Source organism: Schistocerca nitens, chromosome 2 (assembly GCF_023898315.1).
Source record: "Schistocerca nitens isolate TAMUIC-IGC-003100 chromosome 2, iqSchNite1.1, whole genome shotgun sequence".
In the NCBI taxonomy this organism is placed as follows: Eukaryota; Metazoa; Arthropoda; class Insecta; order Orthoptera; family Acrididae; genus Schistocerca; species Schistocerca nitens.
This window is the reverse complement of record NC_064615.1, coordinates 1,064,261,982-1,064,285,490: the sequence shown is the minus strand read 5'-3', so window position 1 is coordinate 1,064,285,490 and position 23,509 is coordinate 1,064,261,982. Positions and strand designations below refer to the sequence as shown.

At 42.2% G+C, this 23,509-nt stretch overlaps 1 protein-coding gene and 1 pseudogene across 1 annotated transcript; both read right to left on the bottom strand.

Annotated features, from left to right (window-relative positions):
• Positions 1-4,125: 4,125 nt before the first annotated feature.
• LOC126237439 (ankyrin-1-like) lies at positions 4,126-9,448 on the bottom strand. The gene has a single exon (XM_049947555.1). The coding sequence runs from the start codon at positions 8,838-8,840 to the stop codon at positions 6,816-6,818; it is 2,025 nt and encodes a 674-aa protein (XP_049803512.1). The 5' UTR covers positions 8,841-9,448; the 3' UTR covers positions 4,126-6,815.
• Positions 9,449-21,668: 12,220 nt separating this feature from the next.
• LOC126236995 (protein lethal(2)essential for life-like) lies at positions 21,669-22,213 on the bottom strand (annotated as a pseudogene).
• Between the last annotated feature and the right edge of the window lie 1,296 nt (positions 22,214-23,509).

Genomic DNA, 23,509 nt, shown 5'->3' with positions numbered 1-23,509 from the left:
AACATCACGTGATTCTAGGGCGAGTAAACAGCACTTCAGTGTATTCTAGTCTACTTATTTCAAGTATTCATTGGAAAAGAAAGGTTGTGTTGTAACAAGCACCTGGATTGGTGAATTGACTGAACACACCTCCCATCTGTCTTCACCAGGAAGAGCTGTTCCACACATATTTCCCACTCAAGCATTATATCATGATGATAAAAATCCTGTAAAACTGTGAGTAAGATATGAACTTTTATGAACAAATTTTATCCTGGCTGCATGTTTACATTTAAAGCTTTTGCAAATAACAAAGCACAGCTATTAGATTCAGCATAAGCAAAATATTATCAAGAAAACGTGATTTTATCCTGGCCACATGTTTACATTTAAATCTTTTGCAAATAACAAAGCACGGCTATTAGGTTCAGCATAAGCAAAATGTTATCAAGGAAACGCGAGGCCAACTTATCCAGACTTTTGATTTTGCATGTATAGCAAACTGAAATAATTCATATTCTTTGAAATTATGTTTTATTACCTGTGATGTTATCCTATTAATGTATGTGGATAATAACAATGTTCTTCAGGTAATAAAGTTAATCTATGACAATAATTTAATTTTGGAATGGAATCTAATACTTTCAATGCAGAAAGGTGTGTAAGTCAACTGTTTTGTTTATTTTTGTACACTATATTATGTCATTATCAAGCACTTGTATATATAACATCTATTTCATTTTATGAGAAAATTAACTAGCATTTTTTCTGTGATTGTATATTCCTTAGTTATTGAGCTGGACAGTTTTTTGTTGTTCCTCAACATTTGCTTCAAGTGATTTATGTACCTTTCTGCAATGACACATTCAATTAGTGGCTTATTTAGATAAACAAATGCATCATCTGATTCAGGAAAATTAGGGTAACAAAAGTATTGCAACAAACCTGGGAAATCAGCTTAAGGTCACAAATAACAAAAGAATTTTTGGGTATGGTAAAACTTTTAGCTACAAGTATGTTCCTAGTTAATGAGTTTTCAGAGAAAATACATTAGTTACTGAAAAGTGTGAAATTAGAGGTTTCTAATGAGTTCAATCCTTTTGTAAATAAATAGTTATTAGCTTAGACTATTTTTACTGCAACATGCTGTTGGAACAATTTCTCATAATTCACAATGTTTTAAGCAAAACTAAATGTATCACTGGAATAGGCAAATTATACAGAATAAGGTGGATTCAAGGTTATGTAAAATACTGCATGAACAATAACTTGGCAATTTAGTGTACAATGGTATATACATCAAGAGTTCACTGATCAGCCAGAACAGTATGACCAGCTACCTAAAAGCCAGTATGTCCACCGTTGGCATGGATAACAGCTGCGTTGTGTTGTGTCATGGCATGGAAGGAGTTGGCACAGCATCTGACATCATGAAGAAGTGTACGTGGTTTGCAAACAGTGTATGATACTCCTTGGCCGTCATGGTGCCTTGTATGAACTCATGTGAATGTTCCCCAGAGCATAGTGGAGCCACCGTCTGCCTGTCACCATTCCACAGTACAGATGTCAAGGAGCTGTTCCCCTGGAAGATGATAGACTCATGCCCTCCTACTGGCATGAAGAAGAAGGTATAAGGATTTGTGCAATTGGTCATGTGCCCATTTCAGTTGTAATTGCCGATATCATTATGTTAACACTGGCACATGCTTGGATCATCAGCTGTGGAGTCTCATCATTAGCAGTGTTTGGTGCACTGTGTGTTCAGACACACTTGTGCTCTGCCAAGAATTGAAGTCTGATGTTAGTTCTGCCACAGTTCGGTGCCTGTTCTGTTTTACCAGTCTGTCCAGCTTACAACATCTGATGCCGTAATGAGGGGTGGCCACCCATCTCCATCACTTCTGGACACTGTTTCACCTTGCTTTTGCCATTTGTTGAAGACACTCATTGCAGCACTACTCCAGCACCCAACAAGTGTTGCAGTTTCCGAAATGCTCATGCCGAGCCTCCAAGTCATCACAATCTGTCCTTGATCAAATTCAGGTAGATTGCATGCCTTCCCCATTCTGGACACACTGATACTACATGCATCATGTGTGTCTGTGACTAGACATCATTCCTCACCAGGTGATGTTGCTACCACCACGACGGATTTATACTGATAGTAGGTTAGTGGTCATAATGTTCTGGTTGATCAGCGTATAAGTGGATTTGATTAACAGAAAAGAAAAAAAATAGTTATTTGCGGAGTAATAGTGTATCAAATGGTGTTTATCCACTCTGCTGCATTTAAAGTTCAAGTTTCCAGCTACGTGAAATTGCCAATTCCAGAAAACAATGGTATCACTCTCATTGAAATATCACAGCATTTCACTCAATTTACTCAGGCAGAATACACAAAATTTGACATAAGTAAAATATTGGACTCTAGAACATTGACTAGTAACTCAGTAATGAAGTTAAGGAAAAGCTGTAAGAGAACTGTAAGCATACTTGTAAAGCAAACAGTTCAGATGAGAAATAATTTTCCCTTAAAACACATTCCTATAGTCTAATGAATCCTGTTTTTCTTGAAGTAAAAGAGGCTAAAATGAAACAGAGGATGGATAATACTTTCAATTTACAGTACATATGCCTGAGTTTTACCTAATAAAGAGGAAAACCTGTAGTGAAAACTCCATTACCAGAAATATTGTAAAGTTTTCCAGTCTGTTATCTGAAAAGCAGAACCCTGTTTTATGCACAAGCAATAAAATATTCCAAGAATAAACAAAAACAATCTGAAGCATTGGTAGCCAAAACTAAAGTAAAAGCAGCTACACACATGAACATAAACTCCCACATAGCCAAGGAATTACATACTGTAATCCTTGGTCACAAAATTTAATGACTATTTGTTTACAGTAGCAGCAAATATTGCACATGCTAATAAACTGAACCAGATTCAATCTAGCACACAATACAAATATCACGAACAAGACTTTAGTGTAAAATACTGCATGCTATGCTATGTACAAAGATATAACAAAAATCAGCAAACTGCAATTCTGTTTCACTCATTCCAGTTTTATTAATGCTTATTCATAGCAAACCTGGTTGAACACTCTGCAATTTGGCTTTCATCGTGGATTATCCACAGAGAAAGCCATAAATGAAATCCCAGCAGGCTTAAACAGCAAAAACTACCCTATGGGTATGTCCCATTACTTCACCAAGTCCTCTGATTATTTGAACCATAAAATTCTAAGAGATGAACAAAAATATGAAGGTTTTAATGGCAACATCCATTCTGCATCTATAGTGAGTTGACTGCAAAACAAAATGCACATCACATTGACAAAACAGCACAACAGGAATAAAACTTATTTCAGAATAGGAGAGTGTAAGATATGGAGATCCACAAGATTCTGTGCTGGTCTAACCCTATATAAATGACCTCCTAATAGCTTCAAAAGACTGTTCAACTGTGTTGGGTGATGACAAGAATGTCAATCAAGAGTCCAAACTCAACCCTGTCACACACAGACCAACCAGTGTCTGAATAGGACTCCATGATTCACAGCAGAAGTAGACATTTATGTTTCCACACTACATGAAACCACATTTGCTTTGATGAACATACTGAGAATGAAACTGAAAGGTAATAAATAAACATAACAAGACACTACTGAAAATGTTAAAGGCTACCATGCCCTGTACTATTATGTCTATTACTTGGATTATGTTCCCATTATATCCATCATTTCTTTTCAATTTCACTTTTAATCATTACTGCTTCCCTACCTGTATTGAATTATAGTTTCAGACTGGGTCCATATGAGCATTTTACCTACATTTAATGTGACTAGGAGCTGTTTATTTACTTATGTACATGTCCTTGATGTGTGAGCAAATTACTTGGACAGTATTTGCTACTTTCATATTTTGTAATAAATGCTGCAGATGTTGCAAATACAACAAAAACTGCTATGGGGCTGTTACTAGATTTTATAAACATGAATCACAGATAATACAGCATACATAAATTACCAGTGTGCGTGCATTAAAGACAAATTCATTTTGCTATGAACTGGCATTACCAGTCATTTTAGGTCCCAATTTTTTTCGTATGTAAAGATCAATAAATCTTATTTATTATTTAAAACATTTGATTTTTTATTTGCTTTTATGATGTGAGAACCATCACCTTGCACTTTACAAAAAGTTAGTAGCTTCAGCATAGTTTGAAGGCTACACTGTGCCTATTTGAAACATATTCCCCACATATCATAAACCAGGTAAGTTACAGAAATTTTACAGCAATTATTGAAAGACTTTACAGAACTACTGAATTTTAAAATGAGAATGATGAAATGCATATGACTTATAAATATCAGCTACAGTATATATCTGTTCAGGATCTAATATTGTTATTTTAATACAGGGAATCTATTTTTATTATTTTGCAATACATCTTAAACATGAAGCATCATACATTCTGAAATGTCAACATCATAAACACCTTTTTCACAGTTAATGGAATGAATAATTCATGCACTGTTCAGAAAATCATAGGCTTTGTGAGATTTCAAAGAAATATTTGACTAACTGATTATTTTTACATGCTTCTAACAGTGAAGTGAGAGAGAAGAGAGAACATAAAATACATAAAGATATGACAGATAAGGTAGTATCATTCCCCTACTAAAAACATATATATTATGAAAATTTACACATAAATATAGATACTGAGCTTATGAAATATGTCACATTAGAGAATGCTTAGTGATAAATGCTACAAGAGGTTGGGGTTATCTGAACCTTGGAGTTAACAGGACGATCATGTTAATAATTCAAGAGGGAAAATTATGTCACGTATAGTTATTTCCTTTGTTTGGAAGTACTACCTATTTGAACTTATATGGCTGCTGTATGTTAGTTAAATTCGCAGATATATATATAAAAATGTGTAATCTAACAAATTCTCCTAAAATTTTAATTATCAATAGTACACATTTTTTTCTTTGAGTTAAATTCAGTGTTAATGGTTTTATGATACTCTATGAAATATAATCTGTGCAAGGACATATTTTCCCACTATTCTGAAGATGTTTGATAAAGTGAAGGTGAGATTAACTGGACCAGTTAAGTTTAGGGTTAGATGGAACAGTTACGTTAACCGTGGAAAGTTGCTGATGAATGAATATAATGAGTAACTTCATAGGAACACTTGCTAGTGACCCCGGAATTATCATATAAGGCATTGCAGCCTTGCAGGCATAGCATACCTTTTGGCTTTTATTGTCTCTAACATCTTGAAAAATATCAGTGGTATTGAACCTTCCAATTCAAACGTATTTACCGATCAAAATTTTTTTGTCATCGAATGCAATGCACAGACCTCTACCAAGTCAGCAACAAACAGCCAATGACTCACTGACAGACAGTGCTAGCAAATCAGATGGCAGTGTGCAGAATACTGGAAATCAGACAAGTTAAGCAAACAGATATTACACATCCTGTGATAGTTTGACCATATTCTAAGATTGGTGCCAGGACAACAACAAGAGGTAGAAAGAATGGGAAGTCAACTGTCTGTACCAGTACACTAGTTAAACAACAGTTAGATGCAGCAGTAAAGGACAGATCAGAGCAGCTTCCAAAATACACACATTAAATGAAGTAAAGCATTCAGCCAAATGCCAAGTATTGGAAGAGAGCAACAGCAACTCTGAAGTTGCTGATTATGTCCAGTACATTGATTCCTCCCATACTGACTTCTAGCCAAGTGATGATGAAGATGACATAACAGTGAAGAAGGGGAGTTCATAGTAGGCAAAGTAGAACAAAAAACTGCCGAAGTGGTCACAATTATGTTGCTCAAATACTTGAGCAACATAATTGTGACCACTTCGGCAGTTTTTTGTTCTACTTTTTTCTACTTTAAAATGTACAATGATGGCTGTGAAGTAAATTTCTTTAATAGAGCTGTTTCCACTACAATATTTGAAATTGCAGAAGAAAATGATACCTTTATTGCTTGAAATTAAATAATTGCCAAACTACCCAATCCAATACGTGGTTCTACAGCTCACTATGAAAACGAGATTTGGTTCCAGATTAACGATGCTAAATTAATTGTGCACTAGTTTTGTTATTTCCACAATTTTTTTTCATTAATATACTTATAACTGTGTGTATAGCATTTTTATTAATGTTGTCAGAGCAACATTTTGCATTTAAGCTCCTGTAATTCATTTATTTAACCAAGAGGTCTATTTAACCGTGACATATGGTCCAGTTAACACAGCCACTCGGGTTAAACAGTTCAAAAGACAGGTCAAAGTTCTTCTCCAATTCTGTAAAATCTGTGTGTGATAATGCAAAAATGAAAGCACCTATAAATTTTGTATAAGTTTTTCACCAAATTCATTAATAAAAATTTTAAAAAGACAATTTTTAAGTAAGATTTGAAGGGAAGAATAAAATAGGTCCAGTTAACCCCAACTTGCTCAAACATGAGTACAGGTACTGATACACTGTGGCATACAAAGGAATCTGGTAAGCAGTGACAGATGTGGAAACCTTAACTTTATTATTTATCAATGAACCATCACAAGAATAAAGTGAAATATAACCATTTAAACATCTTCAATGTACACAGTTTGTAATTACACTGGAAGCAATTTTATTTTCTGTGAATCCGTTGACGATTCCTACTTTGCTGTTTACAACAGTAAAATATCCTTTGATAGTATACAAAATCTTGGAAAATCAATACCACATCATGTAACATTAACTGCTTTTGTCAGACCATTCACTGATATAAATGAGTAATAAACAAGTACTCTACTATATTACAAACTAGAAAACAATTTACAAAGTTCCGCATATCCATTTTTGGAAGCTATTTGCATCACAGTTTCTTCATTTACATTTTTGCAGTTTTTTATGGCAAGAAATTCAGCATATTTTATTTCCTTTAATTCATTTAACTCTTTTAGCACTGTGTTATCCTTTTTACTTATTCTAATAAACATACATTCAATTAGTCCTAGGGTCTCTGCAACTTCTTTCTTTTCTCCTTCTTGGGCGAAATGTAATGGTGTTTTTTTGCCTTTCTTGGTTCTTGCATTGTATACTGCACCATGCTGCAATAAGGTACACAGTATATCATGATGCCCAAATTTTGCTGCATAATGTAGAGGAGTAATTCCATTACTGGTGCTCAAATTAATATCGGCCCCAGTTTGAAGCAAAACTTTAACAACGGCTAAATGTCCTTTCCAGGATGCATACATAAGTGGTGTTTCATACTTGATACTTCTACTGTTGACTGGTGCCCCTTCTTGAACACATTTTTCAATTTCTGCAATCTTGGCTTTTTTTACAGCTTGAAACAGCTTTTCAGTAGCACAGAATAAAGCAATCATGTTCTCATTTCTTTTTAGCACAGCAATCTGTGGAAGAGTAATAACGTCACCACGGTAAGTCTTGTTCGTCGCATCATAATATGCACCGTTCTCTAGTAGATACCTAGCAGTTGCTGAATCGCTATACTTTATAGCTAGGAGCAGTGCTGTTTCATCGTTGCTTCCCTTTGAGTTTATGTCTGCTCCATTTTCAATGAGAGCTTTTATGGTATTCAGTTTAGAGTCCTGCGGCTGTGCACCTGAGTGTCCAGACGTTTTGAGAGGGACTTGGGTGGAACTCTCATCCACTGCAAAGTGAAGTGGCGTCCAGTTTGTGTGATCGGGTGCATTAACTTCAGCTCCTTTTGCCAAGAGGTATTTAACTACTTCGACGTGCCAATAGTCTGCAGCAAAATGCAGTGGTGTAGTCCGCTTGTAGGTCCTCGCATCCACTTTGGCACCACTGGCAATAAGAATTTTTATAACATCCAAATTGCCCTCGTAAGCTGCGCTATGCAGCGACGTCCACATTTGATCGGTAGTGGCATTAACGTCAGCCTTGCTTTCGATCAAGATGTTCACTATGTCAGTGAAATCGTTCTCTGCAGCGAGGTACAAGGGTGTTCTACCAGTCCTGTCCCTCGCATTCACGCTAGCACCTTTCGCAATCAACAGTTTGGCAGTTTCTGATGGATATCCGCTCTGTGCCACGTTAAGCAAAGGGGTCCAACCCTCGTTATCTCTCATATTCACATCTGCTCCACTGTTAATCAAAAACACGCTTACTGCGGCTTGTCTGTTTTGTATGGCCACATGAAGTGGTGTGAAGCCTTTCAGATTCTTTGCATTAATCGCGGCCTTGTTGTGGATCAGCAACTTTGCTATGTCAATGTCTCCCTTTTCTGCTGCGAAATGCAATGGTGTCGAACGGTCTGAATTTCTAGCATTGACTACAGCACCGCTACGTACAAGAAATTTGGCTACGTCTTCAAAGTTCTGCGCCGCAGCAGAAATTAAAGGGGTGACTTTTTTGTCGTCCTCGACATTTACCTCTGCATTCGCTGAAACTAGTGCCTTCACCACGGCCAAATGTCCATGCTGTGCGGCAATGTGCAGTGGAAACACTTTGGAACTATTCTTGGCGTTAACATTAGCGCCGGCACTGATCAAAGTGAGTACGAGGTTTGGGTCAGCATTTGCTGCTGCTAAATGTAACGGCGTCAGACCATGCTCCACGTCGCTAAACAAAGGCGTAACGCAAGACGCCTGTGCATTTACATTGCAGCCCTGTGCGATAAGCGCTTTAAGAATATCCAAATGGCCCTGCTCCGCAGCAATATGAACTGCTCGTACCTTGCAAATGTCTGCGGCTTCGACGTCTGCGCCTTTCGCCAGAATTTCCATGACATCATGCAAACTGCCCGCTCTTACCGCAGAGTGGAGTGCTCTTATGTTGTCATTCGCGTACATGGTTCACAGAATACGCCACGGACACTTACCGGATAAACACTTCACTTACACACACGCTCGCTCACCTCTTACTGAACAATACTCTCACCTGAGACTGCGACACCACACATCAATGTCGCAAAAACGACTGCTTGCAATACGATCCCCTTACACAAGAACGCAGCACCATCCAGATACTCGCAACACCCGAGACATTAATCCACGTTGGTAATACAAAAGCAAGAGAAACTTATCTACGGTAGTGAGCAAGCTGATGGCAAAATAACACTATCGTCATTGAACAGCCTCATTAAAATATAGCATCGTAAACTAGTAACTGTCACAACCCGATCTTGAACACGACTACGAACTACAGAGAGACTAGTTCCTTCAAAAGGTAATCTTACCGGTGATTCCCCCTAGAGACGTCAAACAGTACATCGAACTAAAAAGACGTACTTCGTGCGATGAACAATTATGTAAACGTTTATTATCGGTAAATGCAAAGGAAACGGTAATATTAGAAATCCTTAGATGAAATGTGACAGCTACAATGAACTTTGAAAGACACTCTCTACCCTTAAACGCGATTTACGACCGCCCTACATACCTGTGTGCGCGAACTGCCGGAAACTGCTGCAAACTGCAGGAGACAGAGCTGTCTGCGGGCAAATGCTTCGTGCTCTCCCCAACAGATGGCGCTCGTGCTGCCTATGCCACGTGCCGGTCCACACACACAACGATCTCGTCGCAACTGTGCAAATTTTATAGTGCGAACCAGAAATTTGCGCAGATCTGATGCGCAAACCTGAAAGTCGAAGATGGGGGTTTGAGCACAACTGCTCACATCTGTGGTCACAAATCTCGTCTGCGCTAACAAATCGTGCGTGTGGACCGGAGATCGACCCAAATCTGGCGAACGAAACATGTTTTTACCAGCTGTTTGTTCAGTCTAGTGTTTATTGGCCTAGCGTGGGTACTGAATACAGAATAGCTGATACGCGTTAGTGCTCTAGAGAACACACCACTGAATTTACTTAAATACGTAGGAGTCACACACGTCTGTGCAAGTTATGAGCAGCGATCAGGATCAAAAGATAGCTGCTTGTAACTGAATAATAAAAAAAAAAAGAGAATTTCATTTACCACAAAGAGTTAAGCTAAGCAACGAAATCTATTCGATCTAGAACTTGGGACGACCAAATATATAATGCAAATTTGTGCTCTTTTGACCTTTTCGCTTACTGATCAATCGGAAAATGCAGAGACCCAACATGAACGACGAAACTGGAGAAGCAGTGTCAGAGGAAAAGGAATGTGAGGAGTTGCTAGAGTCAATAGAGATATGTGCGTCTCCACATCCGTTCGCGAATAATTTCGTCAGATGACAGGTTCGTCCCGAACTCGCGAAGTAAATTAATATGTGAAAACACCCGTCGCTTAACGAGGTACTATGTTGACCAACAAGATACGGTATTCCTTCCACCTCTGATACCTGATTTGCACTTTTTGTAAGACTATTTGCAAATTCTGACCGCCGAATTGCAGATTAGGGTCCGATATTTGTGACGATATTGAATGCAGAGACCTCTGCCTAAATATCTGCACAGACAGATCGTTGTATGTGGACCAGCGTTTAGTTCTTATGCTTAAATATTCTTATATTTGGCCACAGGTATTTTTTTTTTTAAATTAAAAACGACAAGTTCTGTGGTATTCCTCTGAGGAATATGACAGTGCAGCGTTTGAAAAAACTTCCTGGCAGATTAAAACTGTGCCGGACCGAGACTCGAACTCCGGACCTTTGGGTTTTGCGGGCATATATCAAAAAGGTACGGCCAAACTTTCAGGAAACATTCCTCACACACAAAGAAAGAAAATATGTTATGTGGACATGTGTCCGGAAACGCTTACTTTCCATGTTAGAGCTCATTTTATTACTTCCCATTAACCATGGAATGGAAACGCACAGCAACAGAACGTACCAGCGTGACTTCAAACACTTTGTTACAGGAAATGTTCAAAATGTCCTCCGTTAGCGAGGATACATGCATCCACCCTCCGTCGCATGGAATCCCTGATGCGCTGATGCAGCGCTGGAGAATGGCGTATTGTATCACAGCCGTCCACAATACGAGCACGAAGAATCTCTACATTTGGTACCGGGGTTGCGTAGACAAGAACTTTCAAATGCCCCTATTAAGGGGCTCCGGAAAGGCTCAAAATCATGAAAAGTTCAATTTTTACTTTTTTGCGTTTTCTGAATCTGCAGACTATTACCTTTTAATAGATATATAATTTATTCAATTCCGAAGACTACAACTATTTTTAAATTTTTTTAAAATGTGTTCTACATGGGCGTGACCCACTGTGGCGCTGTTAAACTGCTGTCAAATGGTGTTATTATTAACGTCCGTGTTCATCAGGTACATTTTAGTGATGTGAGATAAAGTATGTGTTGTGGCTAACCTGTGATGGTTCAATATATATCGCTGGTGTGATTGTCGATTGTTTCATGTTTATTTACTCTGTCGTTATCTTGAAAATATTCGTAATTAATTCTGTTTCTTGAGTCTCTGTTTTGTTGAAGTATAATAATGCGTAAAAGTAAAGTTATTAGAAATCCTCTGAAGGCTTTTAAGAAAAGGAGAAATGGAAAGCCAAAGGTATGTGTTATTACTGTAAACATACTTCTTCAACCGATGAAAAACCCCAACATAGCTTGTGTCCCAAAGAAGAAGACAGTTGGTGTAAATATAACAAAGGATTGCTAACTGGTGAAGTGTACACTCATAAGCATAGTCTGCTTCATGCAATAATGGAGGTGATAAAACCTATTTTCAGAGACTTAGCAGCACCTGAACTGTTGAAAAAGTGTATTCACGGAAAAACTCAAAACCCCAGTGAAAGTGTAAATAGTGTTATATGGTCGAGAATCCCCAAGACTGTATTTGTTGGAATAGAAACACTTCACTTTGGTGTGTATGATGCTGTTGCGACTTTCAATGATGGCAACATTGTAAGGTGCAAGGTATTTAGAAATATGGGAATGAAGATAGGTTCTAACATGGTACGAGTGATGCTTGCTTTAGACAAGGAACGCCTTCGGGCTGCAGACAGAGCTGTAAAGAGTCTAGAAATACAAGCAAGAGTAAACAGTAGGACGAACAAGAGGAAGCTGGAGGAGGAGTTTGCAGAGGATGAAGATAATCCATCCTATGGACCTGGAATGCACTAAAAAGTTAATCCAATCTTTGTCGCTCGATTCCCAAAACTTTTATTTTCTCATACTAATTACATGTTTTCTAAGGATCTTCCAAACATATTTGTTTCAAACTTTCAGTAAATGTTACACAGTACCTTATGCATAATTTAACACAGCCTTTTTCCAAAAAAACTGTATATTTTTGAATATATAAATAAAAAATTGCAAAAAAAGTTGTGAATTTTCATTACAATTGAAAAAAATCACCTTTAATAACTGAACAAAAATTTTGTAAAACCCCTGTGTTAAGTTGTAGCCCATATTCCAATAAATAATCTGTAAAAAGTTCAACTTCCTACCTCAAATACTTTGTGAGGAAAGATGTAATTTATAAGCGTTATTTTAACATTGCAAGTATAGGGCGTTCCGGAGCCCCTTAATGAAAGTCAAGAGGGTTGAGGTCAGGAGAGCGTGGAGGCCATGGAATTGGTCCGCCTCTACCAATCCATCGGTCACCAAATCTGTTGTTGAGAAGTGTATGAACACTTCGAGTGAAATGTGCAGGAGCTCCATCATGCATGAACCACATGTTGTGTCGTACTTGTAAAGGCACATGTTCTAGCAGCACAGGTAGAGCATCCCGTATGAAATCATGATAACGTGCTTCATTGAGTGTAGGTGGAAGAACATCACCAACAATGCCTGCCTAAACGTTCACAGAAAATCTGTGTTGATGACGTGATTGCACAATTGCGTGCGGATTCTCGTCAGTCCACACATTTTGACTGTGAAAATTTACAATTTGATCACGTTGGAGTACATACTGACGAAACTAAAATGAGCTCTAACATGGAAATTAAGCGTTTCCGGACACATGTTCACAAAACATCTTTTCTTTATTTGTGTGTGAGGAATGTTTCCTGAAAGTTTGGCCGTACCTTTTTGTAACACCATATATATATATATATATATATATATATATATATATATATATATATATAGAGAGAGAGAGAGAGAGAGAGAGAGAGAGAGAGAGAGAGAGAGAGATCAATGAGCGAACAGTCATAGTTAATAGTTAATCAAGCCTGGAAAACTAAAACGGAATGAAGACACCATTGAAGATCGTAAACATAAATAACATGAAAATAAAGCTACCACTTCGTAGTTAGGCTTCCCAGCGACTGCTCCCACTGATAAAGATAGTTCAATATACGATCGTTTGCAGTTCGTTCTGACCTCATCTACCACTGCCTGGAACATTCCAGCTACACGACGGGCTGTGAAAGGCACTCCATAGGTAGTTTGCGAAGCATTGTCGATATCTGGTATACCAGGAAATAGCGTGATGTCTTTCTTGCAAATAGAGCCAGAAGTCAAGTAAATTCTTGTGTCCGTCACGATAGAGGCCCATGTCCACGTATCCAGGTGACGGAGTTGGTCCGAGTCTTGGGGTAAAATGTCTCATTCGGAAACAATAACGTGCGTGCAGATATATGCTCCAGCGTAACTCGCAAGAGATAAGCCTGTATCTGCCGCATTAGGCGCCAAACCGGCTCCGCCTCTCCACAGCTGAGGCGGCGCTCGTCAGAATCTACTGTTACAACCCACACAATTGGGAGAGTCTGCCATGTGGATATTGTAGAGACGTTCTTGCGTCACCAGTTTCCCATTAACGACTACGTACCATTGGGAAGCAACATCGGAATCAAGCATGGCATCGTGTACAGTCTGCCACACCACACGCCACCGTACATCAGGATATTTTAGTTCGACCACATTTATGGGGCGGCGTTGCAGCATGTCGTGATATAGGCGTCGAGTTGTGGCCATACGTGGTGTCGTGAGCGCTACACTGGAATAACTTTGTTCTAAATAGAAACGTCCGATATAAAAGAGCGGCGCTGGGATGTGCTGTAGTGGCACCGGCGCTCTTAGTGAAGCAGGTCGTAGCGCCGTCAGACGCAGACTCGTGAGGCTCGTAGGACAACGGCGCAGCGGACATAAATGTGAGCTAACATAGAGGGCATTGGCCCTGTCATGGACGTTAACTAGGCCGAGACCACCTTTTTCCTTGGGGAGGATAAGAGATACGTATCTGATCTTCAGTAACATACCAGCGCTGACGAAGAATCCCAGCGCTGCCATAAAGTTACGCGCCAAGGGGTTCGGAATGGGTAGCGTTTGGGCGACATGCGGTATGCGGGACGCAAGGTATACATTGGCATAATGCGTCCGCTGAACGATGTTGAGGGATCGCAAGCGCTGATTTGCAATTCCGCCCCGAATTTGGCTAAGAGCGTTCGAAAGTAAATTTCTATGTACTGACTTGGCAGAAAATCCTAAGAAATTTTGGTCTTATGTCAAAGCGGTAGGTGGATCAAAACAAAATGCCCAGACACTCTGTGACCAAAATGGTACTGAAACAGAGGATGACAGACTAAAGGCCGAAATACTAAATGTCTTTTTCCAAAGTTGTTTCACAGAGGAAGACTGCACTGTAGTTCCTTCTCTAGATAGTCGCACAGATGACAAAATGGTAGATATCGAAACAGACGACAGAGGGATAGAGAAACAATCAAAATCGCTCAAAAGAGGAAAGGCCGCTGGACCTGTTGGAATACCAGTTCGATTTTACATAGAGTACACGAAGGAACTTGTCCCCCTTCTTGCAGCGGTGTATCGTAGGTCTCTAAAAGAGCGTAGCTCTCCAAAGGATTGGAAAAGGGCACAGGTCATTCCCGTTTTCAAGAAGGGACGCCGAACAGATGTGCAGAACTATAGACCTATATCTCTAACGTCGATCAGTTGTAGAATTTTGGAACACGTATTATGTTCGAGTATAATGACTTTTCTGGAAACTAGAAATCTACTCTGTAGGAATCAGTATGGGTTTCGAAAAAGACGGTCGTGTGAAACCCAGCTCGCGCTATTCGTCCACGAGACTCAGAGGGCCATAGACACGGGTTCCCAGGTAGATGCCGTGTTTCTTGACTTCCGCAAGGCGTTCGATACAGTTCCCCACATTCGTTTAATGAACAAAGTAAGAGCATATGGACTATCAGACCAATTGTGTGATTGGATTGAAGAGTTCCTAGATAACAGAACGCAGCATGTCATTCTCAATGGAGAGAAGTCTTCCGAAGTAAGAGTGATTTCAGGTGTGCCGCAGGGGAGTGTCATAGGACCGTTGCTATTCACAATATACATAAATGACCTTGTGGATGACATCAGAAGTTCACAGAGGCTTTTTGCAGATGATCCTGTGGTGTATCGAGAGGTTGTAACAATGGAAAATTGTACTGAAATGCAGGAGGATCTGCAGTGAATTGACGCATGGTGCAGGGAATGGCAATTGAATCTCAATGTAGACAAGTGTAATGTGCTGCGAATACATAGAAAGATAGATCCCTTATCATTTAGCTACAAAATAGCAGGTCAGCAACTGGAAGCAGTTAATTCCATAAATTATCTGGGAGTACGCATTAGGAGTGATTTAAAATGGAATGATCATATAAAGTTGATCGTATGTAAAGGAGATGCCAGACTGAGATTCATTGGAAGAATTCTAAGGAAATGCAATCCGAAAACAAAGGAAGTAGGTTACAGTACGCTTGTTCGCCCACTGCTTGAATACTGCTCGGCAGTGGGATCCGTACCAGATAGGGTTGATAGAAGAGATAGAGAAGATCCAACGGAGAGCAGCGCGCTTCGTTACAGGATCATTTAGTAATCTCGAAAGCGTTACGGAGAAGATAGATAAACTCCAGTGGAAGACTCTGCAGGAGAGACGCTCTACTAGCTCGGTACGGGCTTTTGTTAAAGTTTCGAGAACATACCTTCACCAAAGAGTCAAGCAGTATATTGCTCCCTCCTACGTATAACTCGCGAAGAGACCATGAGGATAAAATCAAAGAGATTAGAGCCCACACAGAAGCATACCGACAATCCTTCTTTCCACGAACAATACGAGACTCGAATAGAAAGGAGAACCGATAGAGGTACTCAAGGTACCCTCCGCCACACACCGTCAGGTAGCTTGCGGAGTATGGATGTAGATGTAGATGTAGATGTCGTTCATGAAATCTAAGCCCAAGCAGTGGACAGTATCACTGAAGCTTAAGGGGGAAATGTGTACCTGCGGTAGCCCACTCCCGATGTTCATGGCGACGGACTTGTCAACGCTGATTTGGCTACCAGAAGCTGTACCGTAGGTTGCAATCCAGTCCATAGCCGCCGCCATAGCGTCAGCTCCACGTACGACGATCATCAAATCATCCGAATATGTGGTGCAGCGATAGATGGAGCCCCCAAACTGTATCCCAGTGAACCTGTCTCAGAGGCCACACAACAGAAGTTCTAAGGCCAATGCAAATAACAATGTTGATAATGGACATCCCTGTCGTACTGATCGGCGGATCGGCATGGGTGTCTTCAGTCTTCCATTAACAAGAACTCGAGAAGTAGCACCATGCAGAAGGCGTGTCAACACTGTGATAAAGGGGTCGGGGTATTCTATGCACCGTGGAACGGCCGCGAGGAAAGTGTGGCCCAAACGGTCAAAAGCCTAGCTAAAGTCGATAGACCCCAGGGCTGCCGGCAAACGTCTCACCCGTGCAAGGGAGATATCTCTGTAACGACGTAACGCAGTTCTGATGTTGTTGAGTCCCCCCAAGGACGTCTGATCGCCGGACAAGACATGCAATAGTGTGCCGCGAATACGTTCTGATAGCAGCTTCGAAAAGATTTTGAAGTCGCTGTTCAATAACGTTAAGGGGCGATAATCGCGGATATGATTCCGTCCCTTCGGCTTATGGATGGGTACAATCAGTCCTTCCAAGAACGGTGCAAGTAACGGTATACCCGGGGACATCAATTCCTGACAAATTTCGACCCAACACGGTACCAACAGTTGTTTAAAGGCTCGATAGAACTCTAATGGTAATCCGTCGATTCCTGGTGATTTATGGGGAGCACCTTTACCAACGGCGTCGAGCACTTCCTCTTCTGTCACTTCTCCCAGTAAAGTCGGTACCATGTCTAGTGGAACTGTACCGTGGACATGTGCTGAAACGGTGTCTACCGTCGCCATATCAGGGAGTACTGCTGAATAAAGGTGAGTGTAATGCCCATAGAAGGCTTCTACTCTATCTGCTTGTACTGCCACGTGTCGATCGTCGTCCGTTATCATGGCGGTTACCAGCGCCCTAGGAGCACGTGGTGCATAGGTGGCCTTTCTGATTGTATCATGTCTGGAGCACGCGACCGTATAACAGCGCCCTGTGAATGATGGCGTGCTAAGGAGACGAGCTGCGCTTTCGCCCGATTGACTATGATCTGCCTGTCAGGTGAGGGCTCTATAGCAAGACATTCCCGTAAGACTGTGTAATAAAAGTTTTCCGTGCTCCTCCACGTCGCCGCTTCCCGGCCGTAAGCCATGAAGGTGCGCCTAAGAGCAGGCTTCGCACATTCAATCCACCAACTGAGGGTCGATCGGTAACGACCACGACGCTGTAAGGACGCGTTCCACGACTCTTCGATAGCACCTTTACATGCCGGCTCGTCCATATGGGCGACGTTCAGTTTCCAGGGGGGGTCTACTGCGCCACACACGTGTAGGCTGGAGGGCAATGGTGCAAATATAGGCTGTGTGGTCGGTGAATGCACTGGGCCAGAGCTCTGCTCCTCTCGTCGCCGTCGAAAGGGTGCTTGTGACGTAAATCCTATCTAACCGACTTGACGAATGACTTGTATAATGGGTGTAACCAGGAGCTGGGCGGTGGATGTGGCGCCACGTGTCGATCAGGTGGAGGTCACGCACTAACATTTCCAATTCCGCACAAGGGACGTGATGTGGCTGCTGATCAGACGAAGATAAAGTACAGTTAAAATCTCCTCCGATCACCATATCGTCTATGCGGCCGAGAAATAGACGCGTAATATCTTCCGAAAAAAAAGCGGGCCCGATCTCTCCGTCTCCCTGATCCTGAAGGGGCATATACATTAATGAGTCGTACACCGTTGACAGTTACGGCCATGGCTCTTGCACTCGATAAGTACAGTACGTCCGTAGCCGCCAAGCCTTCCCGTAGCAGGACAGCCACACCACAATCGGTAGAAGAGGCGTGGGGGATGTGGGCGGTATATCCGTAGAAGTCAGGGAAACTAGCGACACATACTTCCTGTAAGAGGTCCACGTCGATGTCCGCCGCATCCAGCATGCGTTGTAGCATTGTCAGTTCGTGTGGTGCCCTTATCGCGTTGATATTGATTGTGGCAAGGCGAAAGGTGTGCTGCCTAGCCTCTTCACCTAGGGTAGACGCCGGAGATGCCGGACCCACCGAACCCGTTACAGATTATGAGTCTTTCACGCTAGGAGTCGCATCCCCAGTGCCACCCCCTCCCCTGTCACGCGTGCCCTCTTCAGGAAGTTCCTCAACATCGTCCGACCACAGTGGGTGCAACACGATGCTGTGTAGCTGATCGGCACCTAAGTCTCTCTCACCCACGTCGTCTTTGGTAGAGGTGGACGGAGCGCCATCCATCGACGCGACCTGCTGTATCTTTGGTGCAAGAAGTAACTGGGCACTCGTAGTATGGGCAAGTGAATCGTCTACACCACTTAGATCCTCAGCAGGCGCAGCATCCATGCCGTCTGACGAGATGTCACCTTCTTGACCGACCGTGTGTAGGAGGCAATCGTCAGAAGGGGTGCGCCGACGTCGCTTGCGTCGTCGAGGCGAACGTTGCTTTCGAACGTGGACATCCGTATCCGAATTTGGGAGACAATCCAACGTCGTATCACCTTCCGCTAGGAAAGCCGTGGTCGGGACAATGTTCGTGTCCAGGTCCATCTCGTCCTGATGTTATGTTGCGTCTGGATTCCTTGGGACTGTTTCTGCTGTTGTTGCTGTGGACGGAGCGAAATCTGCACTGGCATCGGGGGTCCTTCCTCTTCCTCCCTTGGTCCTTCTGACGTCGATGGATGTGCCCGATCGCCGGTTTCGTCCTCATCTATGGTGCGCATCGTCGTCTGAGCGTACGTGAGGGGCAGGATTGTCATCCCCGTCTGGGAAACGGAGTCTCCCACTGGTATCTGCGCAATTCTACGTTGTAAGCAGCTCTATCTGACATGGCCTTCCTGCTCACATCTGGAACAGGTACGCGGTTGACGGTCGTACATTATGACTGCATGACAGCCACCGATGTTCAAATAGGACGGCGCATGTTTCTTGAGCTCAAGTTTAATTTGGCGCACACCATTGTAGGCCTTATACGTCGAGAAAGTTTGTACTTTTCTGCATCGTGGCTGATGACGTTGCCATATGGTCGGAAGGCGTCCTTGACAACTTCCTCTGGGACCTCGAAGGGGAGCTCAAAAACGCTTACAGTCCTTAGGCCCATGCCTGCATGATCCACCGTCACTGCACCGATATGCCCGTCAGAATGTTTGAATCTGAGTGAGTTCGAGTATTTAGACACCACTGTCGCACAGACCTCTGCACTGGCCATTTTAACATAAACCGCGCTCGCCGTTGTAGAAAAATGTGTTCCGACGACGGTCGCCGGATCTAAACGTAGATCGTCGCGTATGAACTGTTCTATTTCATAGGTTCGAGGACGCGCGTGATCTGGTTGGAAGGTAATTTTGATCGTATCGTGGCGCCATGTGTGTGCCGTAGTCGCACTGAACTTGGACCAAATACAAGGTGCGCGCCGAGAAGGTAAACACAAGGAAGCGCTCACGGGCGCGCACGGCGGGGCGCAGCGGACGTCCGAGCCCCACCGCAGCCGAAAGCAGACTGTGAACCATCTGAGCTACCCAAGAACGACTCCCGCCCCGTCCTCACAGCTTTACTTCCGCCAGTACCTCGTCTCCTACCTTCCAAACAGTGCAGCGTTTAATCACCATCCCCCAACGTCATGTTGTCATCTGCTGTTTGCCAATCGAGAGCCAATGCTATCGATCTGGTCAACTTCAAGGGGGAAGTCATGGGATGCACAAACCATTACACTTTTTTTTCCTTAGATATCAAGTTTCCTTGAAATTATTGATTGCGGTGAGGTAGTTAATAAGTTTACAAAACAAAAGACCTTGTATATTTATAAAATCGGCAATTTAAACAAAATTTCATAATTTTTATTCGGATATCTGGTTTGGCTCCTGACAGCTTTCACGAAGAAGGATTGAGGTTGTTGGAAGATGATGTAAAAGCAACGTGTAAAAAATGGTTCAAACGGCTCTGAGCACTATGCGACTTAACTTCTGAGGTCATCAGCCGCCTAGAACTTAGAACTAATTAAACCTAACTAACCTAAGGACATCACACACATCCATGCCCGAGGCAGGATCCGAACCTGCGACCGTAGCGGTCACGCGGTTCCAGACTGAAGCGCCTAGAACCGCACGGCCACACCAACGTGTAGTTAAGTGTGTTTACCCGTACCTTCTAGGAATATTCTTTAACCATCTTGAATGCTATTTGGTCGTTGTTTTGCCAGTTTTCTTCCAGATTTCCAGTCTAGAAGAAAGTGCATTGTTTTACTTTACTTTCGTTGACACGTCCTGCTAAAACTTGAGCGTACGAAACAGGCGCAGAGTAGTTGGGAAAGTCTCTACACCTATGTTCTGCAAGCCATCTTATAATCCGGCGTTTCTCAACATCACAAAAATCAACCATAATTTTCATCTCCCCCTCCCCCGTCCCCCCAACTGTATGAAATAAAACCGTCATAACTTCTGAACGGATTGCGCTAGGACGCTCAAACTGCACGGATGGCCGCGGGGCATGATGGGAATTGTACGGTTTAGTTTAGCGACGAAGCCCACTTTCGTTTAGATGAGTTCCTCAATAAGCAAAATTGGCGCATTTGGAGGACTGAGACTCCGCATTTCACGATCAAGAAGTCTCTTCACACTCAACGGGTGTCTGTGTGGTGTGTAATGTTCAGTCACCGAATAATCGGTGCGATATTCCTTGATCGCACAGTGACTACCGAAAGGTACGTAAAGGTTTCGGAGGATGATTTCATCTCCATTATCCAAAGTGACCTAGATTTCGACAAAATGTGGTTCATGGAAGACGGAGATCGATCCCATCGAAGCAGGAGAGTGTTTGATGTCCTGCAGAAGCATCTTGGCGACCACATTCTGGCTCTTTGGTACCCAGGGCCACTTGCATGCACCTGAACATATGCGACTCCTTTGTGTCGGCCTATATTAATGACAAGATGTACAGCAATAACCCCAAAACCATTTCTTAGCTGAAAACAGCCGTCCAGGATGTCATAGACAGCATCGATGTTCCGACACGTCAGCGGGTCATGAAGAATGTCGCTTTTTTCTTTTTAATGTTTATTGAACATCAATACAAATACTATCAATCTTACAACGTGAGAACTATGTATCACTACATATAGTACACAAAATGCATTCTTCAAATAGTTGTGCATGAAACATTGTCTTACACTTACAGAAAACTAAAGCGATTCAAAATCATTAAATGCAGTCTTTCACATGCGTAACATCTCCATGATGAGAAGCATAAAAATGAAGTGTTAAATTTCTTGAACAAAAGTACAATGGAAATACAAAAGTAATCAATCATTCAATGCAAAACTTAGTTTGTACACCAGCAATGGATTATTCACTGCTCCATGTTCTCTCGTCCCTGCTGTTGCCGATTGTTAATTGCTGGAGCACCCGTCTGCACAACTTGCACTATTCAGTCACCGCCTTTTGCTGGAGGGAGAGACTTCTTTTGTGCCATGATTGTGACGGCACCGATGACAGTTGCATCTGCACCTGTTCAGTCACTACGTCCTTCAGCAGCAATTAGCGACGCTGCATGTGGCGCGATATGTAACCGAGTTCATCTTGACGCTCTTCATGTTTTGCCTCTACCACCACGATGTCACCCACCACTTTTACCGTCAGTTCCTCCAGTTTGAACTGGTGGATATCTACATTAATCTCGAACCCATCTTTGTTGTTCAGGGTGGTAGGTACTTCGGAGTTATGAGCTGCCAAAAGACGCCATGGTTTGTAGTAACCAGGCAGAGCAGGAACGATAGACTTACGAGGGAAAAGCAAGTCGTCAAGTGTCAGCCCCAAGCCAAAATGTTGGTCGAATAATGACATCTGACAGTTGACATCGTCCAGCAAGTGGCGGATCATCGGTGCCAAAGCCATCTTCACCAAAATTATTTTTGCACTGTATCCAAGTGAAGAATTCCTTTTCTTCTAGTAAACTGTTTCTTGTGCACATAGTTATGCGTAGTCAGCGCGTACACAACTTTCCCACTAGAGCGCGCCCTGCTAAGCACAACAGCGCAGGCGCAGCGCTCGTCCGTCTCCTCACTACGAGATGGCGCTGCCATAGGGACGGACCAAATTATGCTTATGCCGATCCGTGTATTAATATGTAATGCAGCCAATGAGATTGCTGCTTACAGAGAACCTTTTTTCCTCGTGGATCACACTCGCGCAGTGATACATGAATGCGTGAGGTATTATAACGAGTGTACAGACCTCTGATTAGTGAGTCTGCATTTGTCTGCAGCAGTCTGTACCAGTCTGCATTAGTCTGTACGAGTTCTACATTTGTCTGTACCAGCCTATAGTCAAGTTTCAGTCTGCGCCTAAAAAGATTACCATATTCCTGTACAGAGCCATGAAGATAAATGTATAGACACTTTTGTCAAGTATCAGAGATATATATGAGAATAAGATTAACGTACCAATACCAAAGGAACTTCAGATTGTCAATTGTAAATAGCATCCAGAACCAAGTTAAGTAATTTTTATGCTTGTTATTATTTTAATAAATGTGTGTGAAAATTAATCAAGTTCTGTTTGAAGTTGGTCACCGTCAATCTGCTACTCTAAGCGTGCAAGTGGCATTTCTATCATCTGACCTAACGGCAGAAGATAAACACACCACGATAAGACCACGAGACTTATTGCTGACACTCGCCTACTTCGTTAGAGCGACAAGTCAAATAATCTGATGGTGTGTGTAATGAAGATCTTACAGTACACACACCACACTGTTCCATTTCCATGTCCGCCCCCGGTAGCTGAGTGGTTGCCGGCACGGTAGCTCATCGTATTCGGTTAGAGAGCTGGTTGGGCTCTGTAATAAAAATACTGAGTGGAAGGATCAACAAACGAACTTGAACGGATGTCATGTGACGTCCGCAACGACCAAACACAACGAAAAAAAAAAAAATGTGCTCAGCGCGACAGAAAGTCAATCCTAAGGGCCCGGGTTCGGTTTCCGGCTGGATCGGAGATTTTCTCCGCTCAGGGACTGGGAGTTGTGTTGTCCTAATCATCATCATTTTATCCCCATCGACGCGCAAGTCGCCGAAGTGGCGTAATATCGTTGCACTCGGCGAACGGTCTACCCGACAGGAGGCCCTAGTCACACGACATCCATCCCTTCTACCCATTTCCATCATTGAACTACATGATAAATTAATCACT

Bases quoted from the DNA above. Each gene is read 5' to 3' on its own strand.
- LOC126237439 (XM_049947555.1), bottom strand. From the start codon at position 8,840: ATGTACGCGAATGACAACATAAGAGCACTCCACTCTGCGGTAAGAGCG.